This window comes from Crinia signifera, chromosome 3 (genome assembly GCF_055691185.1).
Source record: "Crinia signifera chromosome 3, ASM5569118v1, whole genome shotgun sequence".
Taxonomy (NCBI): Eukaryota; Metazoa; Chordata; class Amphibia; order Anura; family Myobatrachidae; genus Crinia; species Crinia signifera.
Window position 1 is genome coordinate 19821090 of NC_139219.1, and position 19785 is coordinate 19840874.

A 19785-nucleotide genomic window follows, 5' to 3' on the forward strand; every position below is an offset into this window, starting at 1 on the left:
GGTGCGTAGATGTCTGGAGCAGGGATAAGGGAGGAGAAGTGAGCCAGAGGAGAAGTGCCCCCAAGGCAACCAATCAGCTGCTCTGTATAATTCTATATTATGCAAATCATAGATCTTACATCAGTGCTGATTGGTTGCCATGGGCCTCTTCTCCTCTGGCTCACTTCTCCTCCCTTATCACTGCTTCATACATATACGCCAGTGTAAGAAAAGATCCAAACGGACTCAAAGGATTCCTGATTCATTTACATTCATAGAATATTCTCATCTCACAAATTTCTGTGTCCTTCAAGTATTAAACTATCCAGTTCAAACAATTGTGAAAAGGTTTGGCCCGTATCTGCTAATATTCCTCATTGGAGATGCGGGTTTAAATGGCCCAATAAAGGTGGGGCGTTTGTCAGATATGGTCCGGCCTTCTTGAGTCTTAAAGAATATTGGAACTTAAATTATCCAAATTTTGAAATCACTTTCGATAAGTAGAAAACATTCTCATTTTCGCAGTTTAATTATAGACAGTTTCTGTGTCTTCGTACTTATATCATGAGAGGTTATTGGGAGGATTAGAGCAAACTAGGAAAGATGTGTGATCCAGAAAGAATTTTAAAGCAACGGTATCTTTAACTTGACTATTGCACTCTGAGTTTACAATTGATCAAATCCCATGTATGGGTAACCCCCTCTATATACAGTATAGTTGGTCATAAGTCATCCTCGCCCCAATTATCATCTTACATACCCTATGCATTTTACACATTTCACACACTGAGCAAATGACCCATTTCCATCCATGCATATGGTACATGATTTCATATTTATCCTTATTTAAATAAGTGGACGATTTCCATAGTTTTTGTCTTCTGATCTTTGTCTAATATTTGAGGATCACGTATTAGAAATAAATAATTTCATAAGTTTCCTGACCATTATTTAATCATTTATTGCTTATCATTTATTTATATAGCGCACACACATATTCCGAGCAACACACAAAGCGAGTAATTCCATAGCAGGGCTGTATATGTGCGTCCATGTTCCGATACAGGATTGTATGGGATGTGGGTTCTTGTTTTTTTTGCTGGGGGAAGGTTTTTTTTGGGGGGTTCGGTGGGGGGGGGGGGTGTCATACATTGTCCATCTCTGTATTTAGGCTGCAGCCACTTGTATATAGAATAAAGTAATCTTATCTTGATTTATCTCAGTTCAGCAATAACCAATGCGAAAAATCTAACGCAGTATATACTGTATGTAAATTCATCAGTAACGTTCTTGCTATCAGGTCCTACAAAATGCGACACCACAACTACATACAGTAGATGTCTACATACACTAGAGTCTGGAAATTACTGTAAATAAGAACATTACCTGCTAGAAAGTTATATGATTCCCTTGATGTTGCCATACACAATTATAGAGAAAGAAATGTGAATTTATAGATCATCTCTATTAAAATCAAATCTGGATACGGTAATTAGCAATTTAATAAATATGTTCCACCAGAGTGGAATCGATCTAGAGAATAGTGAGCAGAGGAACAACAGTAATGGGACTAACGCGTTTCACATCATGTGTTTAGTTATATGTTAGGGGAGAATGCAGTCATACAGTAGGTCTGTTTATAGATGGGTTATGCCCATTGCAGGTATGATCCTGTTCTGGCAACTACAAATTTAAATTAAGGTGTGTTTAACATTGTGATTTATATGATTATTATTATTATTATTATTATTATTAATATTATTATATACTGTAGATCAGGCATGTCCAAACTATGGCCCTCCAGCTGTTGTGGAACTACACATCCCAGCATGCCTTGCCATAGTTTTAGCATTCCCTAATAGAAAAACTGTGGCAAGGAATGATTTGACTTGTAGTTTTACAACAGCTGGAGGGCCATAGTTTGGACATGCCTGCTGTAGATGGTTCCCAACAGAGTTCAGTTCGAGCGTACACACACACACAACCCTAAGGTGCCCATACACTGAGGTGATTTGGTCTGATTTCGGCCGATTGCAAGACGTTAAATCGGACCAAATCGCCTCTCCCTGACATGCCGTCGGGTCCGATGCGCGGTCCCGTGTGCATCGGACCCGACCGGGTGCTCGGACCGGCTGCCCATCCGACCACCCGTCCCTCCTGGCGGCGAGGGGGCGGGAAGCAGGGACGCATGTGATCCATCCCAAGGGATCGCATGCGTCCCTGCCACCGGGAAGGTCATTGCGGCTTGCCAGGGTATCGGGTGTCCAAACACTGCTGTGAAACATCGCAGCAGTGTATGGGTACCTCGACACCTACACACCTCTGCATGGGCATCTCTATCATTTTGACGGACTGGTGACTAGTTAAATAATAATAATAATAATAATTGATTAGCAGGCACTCATTTATATACATCTGCATTTGATTATTTATGTGTATTTAATTTACATTTATTAGTACTGGAACCAATTCAGCATGCGTTGTTGAACCAATAAATAAGCAGAAATGGGCTTTTCAAAGCCCCACTGTGTAAATGAATGCTGCTACTGAGACACTGAGGAAGAAGATGGCGTGAAACGCGTTTCTAAAGTTATAACAGCTGAAACGCGAGGTGGCCTTCCAGTTTCTATTCAATATTATTGGGCTAATGCTCATCATACTGATTGTTTTAAACTGCAGCATATACAAATATAGTAGTGACCCACTTATTAATGCCATTACTCAGTGCTTGGTGCCTCGGCCTCTAGGAGAAGCAGCACCAGAAGGTTGGAACAGACATCAAAGGGCAAACTCAAACTTCTGGCCCTTTAGGTTAAGGCCCCCATACACTATGCGATTTTGGGACGATTTCATCCGATTTCAGCACTTTGGGCCGATAACCGGGTGATATCGGCCCAAAATCGCAGTTGTGTGACATCTGATCCGATCCGATGCGCGGTCCCGTGCGCATCGGATCGGATCAGGGAGGTCGGACGGTCAGCACATAAGATCATCCAACCTCCCTGTATGCTATGCATATGCCTGCCCACCTGACAGGCATATGCATGCAGACTGACCGGGAGCAGCACGGCGGGCAGCGGGTCTCTGAGCACTAGCGCGCACACACACACTGACCTGGCCGGGCATGCTGTGATCACAAATAGCAGCGTTGCCGCTGCGGGATTGGACGGGCAGTGCAGTAGTGGCGGCTATTAGATTTTTAAAATACCTGTCAAATGACAGGCCGTTCTCTGATTGGCTGAGAGCTCTCTCAGCCAATCAGAGAACGGCTGGTCATTTGACAGGTATTTTGAAAATGTAATAGCCGCCATTGCACTGCCCGTCCCGCAGCGGCAGCGCTGCTATTTGTGATCACAGCATGCCCGGCCAGGTCAGCATCACTCGCCGCACCCGGCACCCGCCGGGAACTCATTTGAGAGCCACCGCCCACCCCCACTACTGCCGCCGCCCACCCCCACTACTGCCGCTGCCTGCTCCTCACCACCCTGCAGCTCCCCATTTGTTTTACATGTGATAAATCGCAAGCGATTTACCACATCTAAAAACTGGCTCATCAAGTGCCATATTGTATGTGAGCCTCCCGGGAAGCTGCCGGCCGGCTCACAGGAGAATTGGGTCCGACTTGTCCTAAGGACAAGTCGGCCTAATGTATGGGGGCCTTTACACTAAAGTTCCATCACTGATAACAACATTTGCTGTTATCATTAGTTAGCGGCTTCTCCCCATATATTAGTGACTTTTCTGTTACCGCCTCATTTACCTAACAACCCATTTGATGATGCCCATATTTGGTGTATCCTCGCAGTTCTTTCTCAGGTTGACAAAACGGAAGATACCATGGGCCAAATGTAATAGGGTGGGAGAATCAGAAATGAAAGATTTGGGGAGAATTTACCCTTTTTTTTTTTTTTTAAAGCAGCAATCAATTACATGGCAACATTAATCTGGTTTTGCAGTGTAAATGATTGCTGCTTTAAAAAAAAAAAAAGGGAAAACTCTCCCAAAATCTCTCACTTTCTGATTCTCACACCCCATTACATTTAGCCCCGTATGTGTTTCCTATAACAAAGACCATAGAAACACAAGTGATTATCCACATATCTCTGACGTATAGAGCAAGGATAATAGTCATCATCATCAATTTCTACACTGAGCCAAGTGGCTTGAGTTGTTCTCGGAAGACATTGACAATCATGTATGTTATATATTTACAGTTAAGTTAAATATATATGTACTAGGTGATTCATCATTAATATGTGAACGTTTGTATTGTGAGAAATATGGTTAGAATTGTATGAAAGATGCCTGTATTGCAACTTGAGTTATAGGAGTTAAATAGAGAGCATATGATTTGGAAGGGGGTGTGTATTGTTTTGTTTAATTAAAAAGCGGTTACAGAGTAAGATGTACATTGATAGTGTGGATGTTACAGTGACATTTGTGGGTGTGGGGGGGCTGTGTGTGTGCATGTTGTTTAGGTGTGTGTGTGTGCAATAGTATAGTAGGGTGTTTTCAAGTCAGTGGCTCCCCACTGGCGGATGTCACGACACAGGAAAACAGGAGGCTGGGTAGTGATAGGGGTGTGTGGGCATAAGGGGGACTAAAGAGGAGGGTGGAAGACACTGTGCAGCTTCTGCCAGTGGGTGAGGGTACAGCATGGCAGCACAGGAGTACAGGACGGTGGACCTGAGTCAGTGTCTCTTCCTACTGGGTGGGAGTTAGGGTGCATGAGAGCAGGAGGCTGGTTGGTAAAGCATGATAGGGGAATGTGGGCAACACAGGGTGAGCGGGTCCCCACTGGCGGAAATTATGGGGCAGGAGAACAGGAGGCAGGGCAGTGATAGAGTTGTGTGGGCATGAGGGGTAGTAAAGGTTTTTGGCTGTTGCAGAGTAGGGATGGGCATTGGTGCAGATGTCATCGATGGTTGGCATTGATGGCGATTTTGCACCCTGCCATCAATAGTAGTAACATATTACTTGGATAACCAATGATTGTTGTAGCTATCGATGGTCATCCATTATATCTGACTGAATAGGCCGTGGGTCTATCAGAACTCGGTGGTGGGACTTTTGGGTGTGGGGGGGCGGAGCTATGCTCCGTGTCCCGGCACCTTAAAAATTTTTGAAACTTGATCGGTTCTCCTTTGCCATTGATGTAGGGAAACCATCTGGTCCTCCTACATCAATGGCAAAAGTATTCAACATCGGCCATAAACCATCGATGATTTGAAATCATTGATGGTCGATGGGCATCCCTAGAACTAGAGGAGGGTGGGGGACAGTATGCAGCTCCCGGCAGTGGGTAAGCGTCTCCTCCCACTGGGAGGGAGTAAGGGGGTGTATGAGAGCAGGAGGCTGTATAATAGTGGTATGTGGGCAAGACATTGATAAAAGTTGTGGCGCTGGTGCAGAGGACCGTGGGGACACTTCTGGCAGTGGGGGAACCTGCAGCACAGCAGCCAGAGCCGAATTTCCCACCTAGGGGCGGCACCTGCTTGTGGCGGTACAGGATCCCCCATTCTCACGTGGGTATCGGGGTCTGCTGGGGTTGGGGATTGCCGGAAAGGGGTCAGGGGGGTCTGAAAATTGCGGGAGGGGGGTGGTGTGGGGATCCGAGATTAGCGGGAGATGGTCCGCAAATCGCAGGAGGGGCTGCGGGGGGCCTTGAATCGCGGAAAGGGGGGGTCCGCAACTTGCGGGAGGGGGGGTTGCGGGGGTCAGTGAATTGCGGGAGGGGGGGTTGTGGTAGCCCGTGAATCGCGGGAGGGGTGAATGAAGGGAGGGGTGGCATAGGGGGGTGCGGGGGTCCGCAAATCGCGGGGGGTCAGGAATCGCGGGAGGGGGGGTCGTGGGGGGCCGCGAATCACGTGAGGGGGGTTGCAGGGGGTGCCGTGAATCGCAGGAGGGGGGCGTGAATCGTGGGAGGGGGCCGCAAATCGAGGGAGGGGGTGCGGGAGGGGAGGTGTGAATTGTGCGGGGGGTCGCGAATCGCAGGAGGGGGGCGCGGGAGGTGCAATGAATCGCGGGAGGGTGCGCGGGGGTGCCATGAATCGCGGGAGGGGGGGAGCAAATTCCGGGGGGCACGAATCACGGGCGGGAATCGCGGGAGGCGGGGTCGCGGGGGGCGCAAATCGCAGGAGAGGGGTGCCGTGAATTGCAGGAGGGGGTGGGGGTTTGCAAATTGCGGGAGGGAGGTCGCGCAAATCGCTGGAGGGGGCCCGAAAATCGCGGGAGGGGGCGGGGGTCCGCAAATTCCGGTGGGGGGGGCACGAATCACGGGAGGGGGAGCGCAGGGGGGGGCTAGAATCGCGGGAGGGGGACGAGAATTGGATAGTTCACAAATCAGGGGAAGGGGGGTTCGCGGGGGTGCCATGAATCGCGGGAGAGGGGTGTCGCGGGGGTTCTGTGAATTGCGGGAGGGGGGGCCGGGGGGCTGCCGTGAATCGTGGGAGGGGGGTCCGCGAATCGCGGGAGGGGGGGTCGCGGGGTTCCGGGGATCGCGGGAGGGGGGGTCACGGGGGTCCCTCGAATGGGGGTAGGGGGGTCACGGGGGTGTAGCGAATCGCGGGAGGAGGGTTGTGGGTGTCCGTGGGGGGGGGGGTTCGGGAGTAATGGTGGATGGTGGCTGTGGAGTAATGGTGGATGGTGGGCGTGTACTGTAGCCCTGGCTGGGCGGGGGAGGTGATGTCAAGGGGGTTGGGAGTGTAGAACGTTATACACATAGAACACTTTTCCCTGGGGGGGCGTATTTGTGTATCCTGCTGGACGGGAACCTTATATACACAGGGGATGAGTGACAGATCTGGCTAAATATATAAGAGATGCTGGTCAATATATGATGTGTATATTATGCTGCTCAGTATATGATGTATATAGTATGCTGGTCATTATATGATGTATATAGTATGCTGCTCAGTATATGATGTATATAGTATGCTGCTCAGTATATGATGTCTATAGTATGCTGTTCAGTAAATGATGTATATAGTATGCTGGTCAGTATATGATGTATATAGTATGCTGCTCAGTATATGATGTCTATAGTATGCTGGTCAGTATGTGATGTCTATAGTATGCTGGTCAGTGTATGACATCTATAGTTGTTTTACTTTAATTGTCTTTTTCTTATCTTTCGTACTGTTCACAATCGAATTTCGTTTAATGTTCATGTATGTGAGCATTTTATGATAATAAAGATATTATTATTATTATTATTATTATTATTATTATTATTATTATTATTATTATTATTATAGTATGCTGGTCAGTATATGATGCATATAGTATGCTGGTCAGTATATGATGTCTATAGTATGCTGCTCAGTATATGATGTCTATAGAATGCTGCTCAGTATATGATGTATATAGTATGCTGGTCAGTATATGATGTATATAGTATGCTGGTCAGTATATGATGTATATAGTGTGCTGGTCAGTATATGCTGGATAAAGTATGCTGGTCAGTATATGATGTCTATAGTATGCTGGTCAGTATATGATGTCTATAGTATGCTGCTCAGTATATCATGTCTATAGTATGCTGCTCAGTATATGATGCATATAGTATGCTGCTCAGTATATAGTATGCTGCTCAGTATATGATGTATATACAGTAGTATGCTGGTCAGTATATGATGTACATATGTATATAGTATGCTGCTCAGTATATGATGTATATAGTATGCTGGTCAGTATATGATGTATATAGTATGCTGCTCAGTATATGATGTCTATGTATGCTGCTCAGTATATGATGTCTATGTATGCTGGTCAGTATATGATGTATATAGTATGCTGGTCAGTATATGATGTATATAGTATGCTGCTCAGTATATGATGTATATAGTATGCTGCTCAGTATATGATGTATATATTATGCTGCTCGGTATGTCATGTCTATAGTATGCTGGTCAGTATATGATGTATATAGTATGCTGGTCAGTATATGATGTATATAGTATGCTGCTCAGTATATGATGTCTATGTATGCTGGTCAGTATATGATGTCTATAGTATGCTGCTCAGTATATGATGTATATAGTATGCTGGTCAGTATATGATGTATATAGTATGCTGCTCAGTATATGATGTATATAGTATGCTGCTCAGTATATGATGTATATATTATGCTGCTCGGTATATCATGTCTATAGTATGCTGGTAAGTATATGATGTTTATATTATGCTGCTCAGTATATGATGTATATAGTATGCTGCTCAGTATATGATGTATATAGTATGCTGCTCAGTGTATGATTTCTATAGTACAGTATGCTGCTCAGAATATGATGTATATAGTATGCTGCTCAGTATATGATGGATATAGTATGCTGGTCAGTATATGATGTCTATAGTATGCTGGTCAGTATATGATATTTATGCTGGTCAGTATATGATGTCTATAGTATGCTGGTCAGTATATGATGCATATAGTATGCTGGTCAGTATATGATGTCTATAGTATGCTGCTAAGTATATGATGTATATAGTATGTTGGTCAGTATATGATGTCTATAGTATGCTGGTCAGCATATGATGTCTATAGTATGCTGGTCAGTATATGATGTATATAGTATGCTGCTCAGTATATGATGTATATAGTATGCTGCTCAGTATATGATGTCTATAGTACAGTATGCGGCTCAGTATATGATGTATATAGTATGCTGCTCAGTATATGATGGATATAGTATGCTGCTCAGTATATGATGTCTATAGTACAGTATGCTGCTCAGTATATGATTAATATAGTATGCTGGTCAGTATATGATGTCTATAGTATGCTGCTCAGTATATGATGTGTATGCTGGTCAGTATATGATGTCTATAGTATGCTGCTCAGTATATGATGTATATAGTATGCTGGTCTGTATATGATGTCTATAGTATGCTGGTCAGTATATGATGCATATAGTATGCTGGTCAGTATATGATGTCTATAGTAAGCTACTAAGTATATGATGCATATAGTATGCTGGTCAGTATATGATGTCTATAATATACTGGTCAGTATATGATGTATATAGTATGTTGGTCAGTATATGATGTCTATAGTATGCTGGTCAGCATATGATGTCTATAGTATGCTGGTCAGTATATGATGTATATAGTATGCTGCTCAGTATATGATGTATATAGTATGCTGCTCAGTATATGATGTCTATAGTACAGTATGCTGCTCAGTATATGATGTATATAGTATGCTGCTCAGTATATGATGGGTATAGTATGCTGCTCAGTATATGATGGATATAGTATGCTGCTCAGTATATGATGTATATAGTATGCTGCTAAGTATATGATGTCTATAGTACAGTATGCTGCTCAGTATATGATGGATATAGTATGCTGATCAGTATATGATGTCTATAGTATGCTGGTCAGTATATGATGTGTATGATGGTAAGTATGTGATGTCTATAGTATGCTGCTTAGTATATGATGTATATAGTATGCTGGTCTGTATATGATGTCTATAGTATGCTGGTCAGTATATGATGCATATAGTATGCTGGTCAGTATATGATGTCTATAGTATACTGGTCAGTATATGATGTATATATTATGCTTCTCAGTATATGATGTATATAGTATGCCAGTCAGTATATGATGTATATAGTATGCTGGTCAGTATATGATGTATATAGTATGCTGGTCAGTATATGATGTCTATAGTATGCTGGTCAGTATATGATGTCTTTAGTATGCTGCTCAGTATATGATGTCTATAGTATGCTGGTCAGTATATCATGTATATAGCATGCTGGTCATTATATGATGTATATAGTATGCTGGTCAGTATATGATGTATATAGTATGCTGGTCAGTATATGATGTATATGGTATGCTGGTCAGTATATGATGTCTATAGCATGCTGGTCAGTATATGATGTATATAGCATGCTGGTCAGTATATGATGTCTATAGTATGCTGGTCAGTATATGATGTCTGTAGTATGCTGGTCAGTATATTATGTATATAGTATGCTGCTCAGTATATGATGTCTATAGTATGCTGGTCAGTATTTGATGCATATAGTATGCTGGTCAGTATATGCTGTCTGTAGTATGCTGGTCAGTATATGATGGGTATAGTATGCTGGTCAGTATATGATGTGTATAGTATGCTGGCCAGTATATGATGGGTATAGTATGCTGGTCTGTATATGATGTGTATAGTATGCTGCTCAGTATATGATGTATATAGTATGCTGGTCAGTATATGATGTATATAGTATGCTGCTCAGTATATGATGTATATAGTATGCTGCTCAGTATATGATGTATATAGTATGCTGCTCAGTATATGATGTATATAGTATGCTGCTAAGTATATGATGTATATAGTATGCTGCTCAGTATATGATGTGTATAGTATGCTGCTCAGTAAATGCTGTCTGTAGTATGCTGCTCAGTATATGATGGCTATAGTATACTGCTCAGTATATGATGTCTGTAGTATGCTGGTCAGTATATGATGTATATATTATGCTGCTCAGTATATGATGTGTATAGTATGCTGCTCAGTATATGATGTGTATAGTATGCTGCTCTGTATACTCTGAGTGCCCAAATTATTATGGCCACCCCCTCAATACAATGTTCTATAGTATCCTGGACACAATCAGGACAGTTCCTACCACAGAGGATTTGTAGTAGCACCCAGTGATCTATGCGATGCTTCCAGTACGACATTGGGCCTTATTTTGGTTCATTCTTTCTGACAAAATCCTTCTTAGATGGGCAAAACCATGTGCACTGCAGGGGGGCAGGTGTTACTTGTGCAGAGAGAATTAGATTTGGGTGGGGTTTTACTTCAAAGTGAGATATATATTGCAGTGTAAAAATAAAGCAGTCAGTATTTACCCTGCACAGAAACAAAATAACTCACCCAAATCTAATTCTCTCTGCACATGTTACATCTGCCCCCCTGCAGTGCACATGGTTTTGTCCATCTAAGAAGGATTTTGTCAGAAAGAATGAACCAAAATAAGGCCCATTATGCTGAGGCCTCCTATAGTCTCTATAGTGTTATGTAGCTATGCCGGGAACATGAGAACAGACAATAACTATATATATATAGTATTATGCCGCAATTACAGAGAGAGCCTCAAATTAACGCCAGCTCATCCCAGACTCCCTGCAGGTTTTATCTGTGATCCGATCCAGTCACACCACATGTGGCCAGTACTGGTATGGATAGAGAACCGCTCATGTAGGTCACATGTTCAATGATAACCAGGGAATGGGATCTTTAGTTTTTCTTTATATAAAATTTTTTTTCTCACAATAAACACATCACACCACCTGTCCGTCAGATGGGATAAAAACTAACATCCGAAAGCTACTGTATGCATGTATGGCAGCATTATTCAACATGTGCACCCCTCCCCCCGCTGCTGCGGAACTACAAATCCCAGCAAACGCTACTAGCAAAACTGTGGCAGGACATGCTGGGATGTATAGTTCTACAGCAGCTGTAGCGCTGTTGAATATTCCTGACGTGTGGTCATTTGTATTAAAGCTTGCTCTTCCACCAATCAATCCCTTTCTTATACACAATACTATTACCTAGAACACTGCTAGCCAATCACAAAGACTTATTGCACCTTAAGCTTACCAGCCCTCCACTCTGATTCCAGACCTGTGTTCATAGGCTGTAGCGAAAGGGTGTGGAACAGCTCACAGACCATGTTTATGTCAACGGTCAAGAGGTCGACATGCTCAAGGGTGACACTGGCAAACAAAACAGGAAAAAATGTTGATTTTCAAGTGTCGACCAGCCTAGTTCTAGTTCTGGTATAACCTAGGGAATATTATTTTAGCAATGCACACGAGACTTTAATAAATATAACAATAGCAATAAGTTTGAATTGCTGCTGTAACATAATACATATATAACACATAGGGGACTATACCGTCTATTTGATAAGCTTGGAGAGAGGGGACTAACTCAACCGGCCCCTAACTGTAATTTTCCAAACTGCAGTCTTTGACGTGACAGTTAGGAGCTGATTGTCCGGTAATTCATGCTATCTACTTTCTCTCGGGACAGTTGTATCAAGCTTCAAAAAGTGATACAATGGAGAGTGATAAACTGCCAGCCAATCAGCTCCTAACTGCCATGTTACAGGCTGGGTTTGAAAAATTACAGATAGGAGCTGTTTGGCTGTTTTTTTATTTCTCTCCATTGTATCACTTTTTGAAGCTCGATACATCTGGCCCACATGCTGACCACACATCAGACCAACTTTCCTCCAACCATCCAACTAGTTGGTTGGTTGGTTGGTTGGTTGGTTGGTTGGATTTAAAATTTGGTACTGTATGGGGGCAAATACCAATAAGCAATTTGCTCACAAACTCAGGACAATGGAAAAATCAGTATATGATGTCTATAGTATGCTGGTCAGTATATGATGTCTATAGTATGCTGCTAAGTATATGATGCATATAGTATGCTGGTCAGTATAAGATGTCTATGGTATACTGGTCAATATGTGATGTATATAGTATGTTGGTCAGTATATGATGTATATAGTATGCTGGTCAGTATATGATGTCTATAGTATGCTGGTCAGTATATGATGTATATAGTATGCTGATCAGTATATGATGTCTATAGTACAGTATGCTGCTCAGTATATGATGTATATAGTATGCTGCTCAGTATATGATGGATATAGTATGCTGATCAGTATATAATGTATATAGTATGCTGCTCAGTATATGATGTATATAGTATGCTGCTCAGTATATGATGTCTATAGTACAGTATGCTGCTCAGTATATGATGTATATAGTATGCTGGTCAGTATATGATGGATAAAGTATGCTGGTCAGTATATGATGTCTATTGTATGCTGGTCAGTATATGATGTGTATGCTGGTCAGTATATGATGTCTATAGTATGCTGGTCAGTATATGATGTGTATGCTGGTCAGTATATGATGTCTATAGTATGCTGGTCAGAATATGATGCATATAGTATGCTGGTCAGTATATGATGTCTATAGTATACTGGTCAGTATATGATGTATATATTATGCTTCTCAGTATATGATGTATATAGTATGCTGGTCAGTATATGATGTATATAGTATGCTGGTCAGTATATGATGTCTATAGTATGCTGGTCAGTATATGATGTCTATAGTATGCTGCTCAGTATATGATGTCTATAGTATGCTGCTCAGTATATGATGTACATAGTATGCTGGTCAGTATATGATGTATATAGTATGCTGGTCAGTATATGATGTATATAGTAAGTTGGTCAGTATATGATGTAAATAGTATGCTGGTCAGTATATGATGTATATAGTATGCTGCTCAGTATATGATGTATATAGTATGCTGGTCAGTATATGATGTATATAGTATGCTGGTCAGTATATGATTTATATAGTATGCTGGTCAGTATATGATGTATATAGTATGCTGGTCAGTATATGATGTCTGTAGTATGCTAGTCAGTATATGATGTCTATGGTATGCTGGTCAGTATATGATGTCTATGGTATGCTGGTCAGTATATGATGTGTATAGCATACTGGTCAGTATATGATGTCTGTAGTATGCTGGTCAGTATATGATGTGTATAGCATGCTGGTCAGTATATGATGCATATAGTATGCTGGTCAGTATATGCTGTCTGTAGTATGCTGGTCAGTATATGATGGATATAGTATGCTGGTCAGTATATGATGTGTATAGTATGCTGGTCAATATATGATGTCTATAGTATGCTGGTCAGTATATGATGTATATATTATGCTTCTCAGTATATGATGTATATAGTATGCTGGTCAGTATATGATGTCTATAGTATGCTGGTCAGTATATGATGTCTATAGTATGCTGGTCAGTATATGATGCATATAGTATGCTGGTCAGTATGTGCTGTCTGTAGTATGCTGGTCAGTATATGATGGATATAGTATGCTGGTCAGTATATGATGTGTATAGTATGCTGGTCAGTATATGATGTCTATAGTATGCTGGCCAGTATATGATGTGTATACTATGCTGGTCAGTATATGATGTATATAGTATGCTGGTCAGTATATGATGCATATAGTATGCTGGTCAGTATATGATGATGTCTATAGTATGCTGCTCAGTATATGATGTCTGTATTATGCTGGTTAGTATATGATGTCTGTAGTATGCTGGCCAGTATATGATGTCTATAGTATGCTGGTCAGTATATGATGTCTATAGTATGCTGGTCAGTATATGATGCATATAGTATGCTGGTCAGTATATGCTGTCTGTAGTATGCTGGTCAGTATATGATGGATATAGTATGCTGGTCAGTATATGATGTGTATAGTATGCTGGTCAGTATATGATGTCTATAGTATGCTGGCCAGTATATGATTTGTATACTATGCTGGTCAGTATATGATGTCTGTAGTGTGCTGGTCAGTATATGATGTATACAGTATGCTGGTCAGTATATGATGTATATAGTATGCTGGTCAGTATACGATGTATATCGTATGCTGGTCAGTATATGATGTGTATAGTATGCTGGTCAGTATATGATGTATATAGTATGCTGGTCAGTATATGATGTCTGTAGTATGCTGGTAAGTATATGATGTATATAGTATGCTGGTCAGTATATGATGTGTATAGTATGCTGGTCAGTATATGATGTATATAGTATGCTGGTCAGTATATGATGTGTATAGTATGCTGCTCAGTATATGATGTGTATAGTATGCTGCTCGGTATACGCTGAGTGCCCAAATTATTATGGCCACCCCCTCAATACAATGTTCTATAGTATCCTGGACACAATCAGGACAGTTCCTACCACAGAGGATTTGTAGTAGCACCCAGTGATCTATGCGATGCTTCCAGTACGACATTATGCTGAGGCCTCCTATAGTCTCTATAGTGTTATGTAGCTATGCCGGGCACATGAGAACAGACAATAACTATATATATATATAGTATTATGCCGCAATTACAGAGAGAGCCTCAAATTAGCGCCAGCTCATCCCAGACTCCCTGCAGGTTTTATCTGTGATCCGATCCAGTCACACCACATGTGGCCAGTACTGGTATGGATAGAGAACCGCTCATATAGGTCACATGTTCAATTATAACCAGGGAATGAGATCTTTAGTTTTTCTTTATATTTAATTTTTTTTTCTCACAATAAACACATCACACCACCTGTCAGTCAGATGGGATAAAAACTAACAAAAGCTACTGTATGCATGTATGGCAGCATTATTCAACATGTGCACCCCTCCCCCCGCTGCTGCGGAACTACAAATCCCAGTAAACGCTACTAGCAAAACTGTGGCAGGACATGCTGGGATGTATAGTTCTACAGCAGCTGTAGCACTGTTGAATATTCCTGACGTGTGGTCATTTGTATTAAAGCTTGCTTTTCCACCAATCAATCCCTTTCTTATACACAATACTATTACCGAGAACACTGCAAGCCAATCTCAAAGACTTATTGCACCTTAAGCTTACCAGCGCTCCACTCTGATTCCAGACCTGTGTTCATAGGCTGTAGCGAAAGGGTGTGGAACAGCTCACAGACCATGTTTATGTCAACGGTCAAGAGGTCGACATGCTCAAGGGTGACACTGGCAAAAAAACCCAGGAAAAAATGTTGATTTTTCACGTGTCGGCCAGCCTAGTTCTGGTATAACCTAGGGAATATTATTTTAGCAATGCACAAGAGACTTTAATAAATATAACAATAGCAATAAGTATGAATTGCTGCTGTAACACAATACATATATAACACATAGGGGACTATACTGTCTATTTGATAAGCTTGGAGAGAGGGGACTAACATAAAGTTCTACTCAACCGGCCCCTAACTGTAATTTTCCTAACGTAGTCTTTAACATGACAGTTAGGAGCTGATTGTCCGGTAATTCATGCTATCTACTTTCTCTCGGGACAGTTGTATCAAGCTTCAAAAAGTGATACAATGGAGAGTGATAAACTGCCAGCCAATCAGCTCCTAACTGCCATGTTACAGGCTGGGTTTGAAAAATTACAGATAGGAGCTGTTTGGCTGTTTTTTTATTTCTCTCCATTGTATCACTTTTTGAAGCTTGATACATCTGGCCCACATGCTGACCACACATCAGACCAACTTTCCTCCAACCATCCAACTAGTTGGTTGGTTTGACTGAAATTCTGGTACTGTATGGGGGCAAATGCCAATAAGCAATTTGCTCACAAACTCAGGAGAATGGACAAAAACATTCAGTGAAATTGTTTCAATCAAATAGGTCCAACTAGAGTACATTGTCTGAGTGACAGTTGTTGTCCATTTTCCGATTTGGGAAACAAATGCATACCACCCAACATGACCCTCTCCAGGAGGGACACAATGCTCTGTTCCTGGACTTTCCTCTCAATTTAGGATTGCCATCACCTGTGTTGAAACACCTTTCTGAGCAAATAACCTGTTTAAAACAGGAGACGGTAATCATACTGTACATTAGGAGGGATGTCCAGAAACAGAGTATAATGTCCCTCCTGGAGAGGGTCATGTTGGGGGGTATGCAAGTTACTTAATTATAAATTACGTTTGCTCCTATCCAGTACCAGATCTTTATTCCATCCAACCAACTAGTTGGGTGGTTGGAGGAAAGTTGGTCTGGTGTGTGGCCAGCATTAGTCAGGGGTAGCCAACTCCATTCCTCGAGAGCTAACATATTCCAGATTCACAGAATCACAAGTTAAGTAATTATCTCTACCTGTGGATCTTTTGTAATTTGTCAGTGGGTAATGAGTGCACCTGTGAGGTGGTCTGGAAAACGTGAACTGATGGTAGCTCTCGAGGACTGGGGTTGGCTACCCCTGCTCGAAGTCACACTGCAACATTAGGTAATACAGATACCCACAATAACTCCTAAACTAATGTACGCAAACATTAATTGTCACAGCACAAGAAAACCTTAACTTTATCCATTATACTTGATGAATCCATTATACTGCAAAGATTACTTAATCATTTATATTTATATATAGATATAAATATACAGCTGTTATTGTTTATCTGGCTGAGGGCCAGATGTATCAAGCTTCAAAAAGTGATCAAATGGAGACTGATAAACAACCAGCCAATCAGCTCCTGTAATTTTTCAAACCCAGCCTGTAACATGGCAGACATGAGCTGATTGGCTGGCTGTTTATCACTCTCCATTTTATCACTTTTTGAAGCTTGATACATCTGGCCCTAAGTGATTACCATGTCTGTTCACACACTGGTGCCCCGTTGGCTCAGCTATTGTTACGTGCAGTCAGTAAGCAGTTGGATACTTATGAGTCCTCTCTCCGTTCAGGAGCAGCTTGGTGGGGACGAGCAGGAGATGGCAGACAGTTGTATAGAAGCAAGAAATCCGTCCAGACTCCCCTATGGCTCAGTGCAGAGGCCGGTCAGTGTCCTCTGTTTATTTCTCCATAAAAAGGGGCTTTGATGATGTGTGTTGTGTGTGTGTGTGTGTGTGTGTGTTTGTGTGCACACACAGCTGTATAAGGTGTGGCACAGCCCTATTGCTGCTTCCAGAATATATATATATATATATATATATATACACATATATACTGTATATGGAAGGGGGGGTTGTCCAGAGTGTGCTCTAATGGTACCACCTAGCAGGCATGTACAATAGACATGATATCACAATCGTTCTGAAGTAGAATTTGGATGTTCAACAATACAACGTAGACTTCGTTCAAAAGGTAATCCTTTATTAAAAGACCAAACGCGTTTCGTCAACACAACTTCATCAGGGGCACTGCTAAAAGTGGTACAGAAAGAAACAGTGGGCAGACTATAAGTAATCCAAATGGAGTTTCACACATAGAAAATATGAGAAACAATAAAAAGTGAGATACATACCAATGCACAAGGTACATAACAAAGAGGGTATTCCTTATAACGAACAATGTATTTAAAATCTGTAGATAAATGTATACATAAAATAAGAATACATTCAAACTTTATATAAGGAATGATCAGGAGGAGATGAGCAAGCAAAAAAATATATAAATAAAGGGAAAAATGCACCTACCAATAAAAGATAGTGGGAACAAATTCCCTAGGGTAAGTCAGTATCCCTTTAAATGGATAAACAATGAAGTATTGGTAGTGGGTACATAGTTATTTTTTACTAAGACCCAATAAATATCAGGAAAAGGTTACAGGATTTCATATAGGACAAATCATATATAAAAAATTGGCTATCTGTACTCCAATTTATTTGTTGAGTATACAATTTAGCATTGTCAACCTGGGGGGTTACATGTTTTACGGAGAGGTCACAGTAGAAAACATCTATCATAAACAAACGACCTATATTTTTGTGCTATATTTAATTAAATATTTCTAATAGTATCTAATCCATAATATGTTTTAGCTAGTGATGTATATTCACCTATAACGGACAGTTTGTGATGTGTGTGCATGACTGGTTGGTTAATAATATTCTATGATCGAGTGGACTATATTTTTTAAATATTTCTTTTTATTCTCAACATTTATTCCCGCTACAATAAATCCGTGGCTTTTTGGGACCTGAACGCTGAATAACTGAATCTGTTGTTATTTTTTACTTACGGCACATTAATTGACTCTATATAAAGACATCTTAAGTTCTTAAGTTAATATGCAGACAGTAATGATGTGAAATGCCATCATTATTCCCAATATTATTCTGTGAGTTATAGTATGTGTGTAAGCCCCCTAATAATGACAGTATAACAAGTAAAATAGACTTATATTCTACTATATAATATTAATGAGAGGCAAAATTCAATCGTCTTCCTTCTTTTTTCTTCCTTCCTTCTTCATTCTTCTTTCTACCATCTATCTTCCTTGATCTGTCTTCCTTCTTTTTCATCCTTCTCCCTTTTTCCTTATTCCTCCCTTTGTTTTTTTTATCTTTCTACTTCCTTCTATTTTTTTATTTTGCATTCTTCCTTTATCTTCCTTCTCTCTTCATTTTCCATTTTCTTTCTTGCTTTTTTCGTTATTCTTTTTCCTTCCTTCCTTCTTCCTTCATCTTTCTTTGTACTTCCTTTTTTCTTCCTAGTTCTTTCTCTCTTCTTCCTACTTTGTTCATACATTGTGTGTATTGCATGTTACACAGGACTTATTATATATATTTTTGCACATGTTACGTCAACATTCAGCATTGCATGCAGATTGTGTACAGCACCGAATCAGGCCCTATATGGTATACAATATAATATATGGTTTGTAGTGCAGGTACTGTAGAGTAATACAACAGAGCTTGCAAAGGTTTTGATGGAATCTGATGGTGACAAATTTCAGATGACCCAGTAATTATATATTATACTTTGATTCTTATGTCACTAGCTGTAATAACCAGCATGGCCTGACTTTATATATTTATTTCTATGTCCACCGCACTCTCCTTTTTCCATCCATCTCACTTTCCCCACACTCTCTTCATCCAACAATTTGTCTCCCTCTCCTCCTTTTCTCTCTCACCCTACTGTCAAAACTTTGTCCACACCTCTCCTACTCAATGTGTCCCTCTGAGCCCCCCCCCCCCCACACACACACACACAAATACTCCTGTGCATCATTGACACAGATAAGAGTCAGAGGTCATACCAACTGCTATCACATTCCAAGGCAGTGACATCATTTTTATCAGCAGTATATAGATGTGACGAATGTTGTACTACATGTTACTAAGTGAATGGTTTGCCGCATGAATTTTGTGGTAGAGGTCGTTCATAATCCATATTTATATGATTTACCAAATATTTGTGCTGAGATCTGTTTC

The 19785-nt window shown here is 41.1% G+C and overlaps 1 protein-coding gene across 2 annotated transcripts in view; it reads left to right on the forward strand.

Moving 5' to 3' along the window:
- Positions 1-19785, forward strand: part of MDGA1 (MAM domain containing glycosylphosphatidylinositol anchor 1) — a 309099-nt gene that overhangs the window by 163625 nt on the left and 125689 nt on the right. Inside the window, exon 6 of one of the 2 annotated variants that reach the window (XM_083175431.1) lies at positions 17311-17403. The exons of the other annotated variant lie outside the window; for it this stretch is intronic. Within the exon in view, the coding sequence (XP_083031557.1) occupies positions 17311-17403 (93 nt within the window). The remainder of the gene's footprint in view (positions 1-17310; positions 17404-19785) is intronic. 2 annotated transcript variants of the gene reach the window in all.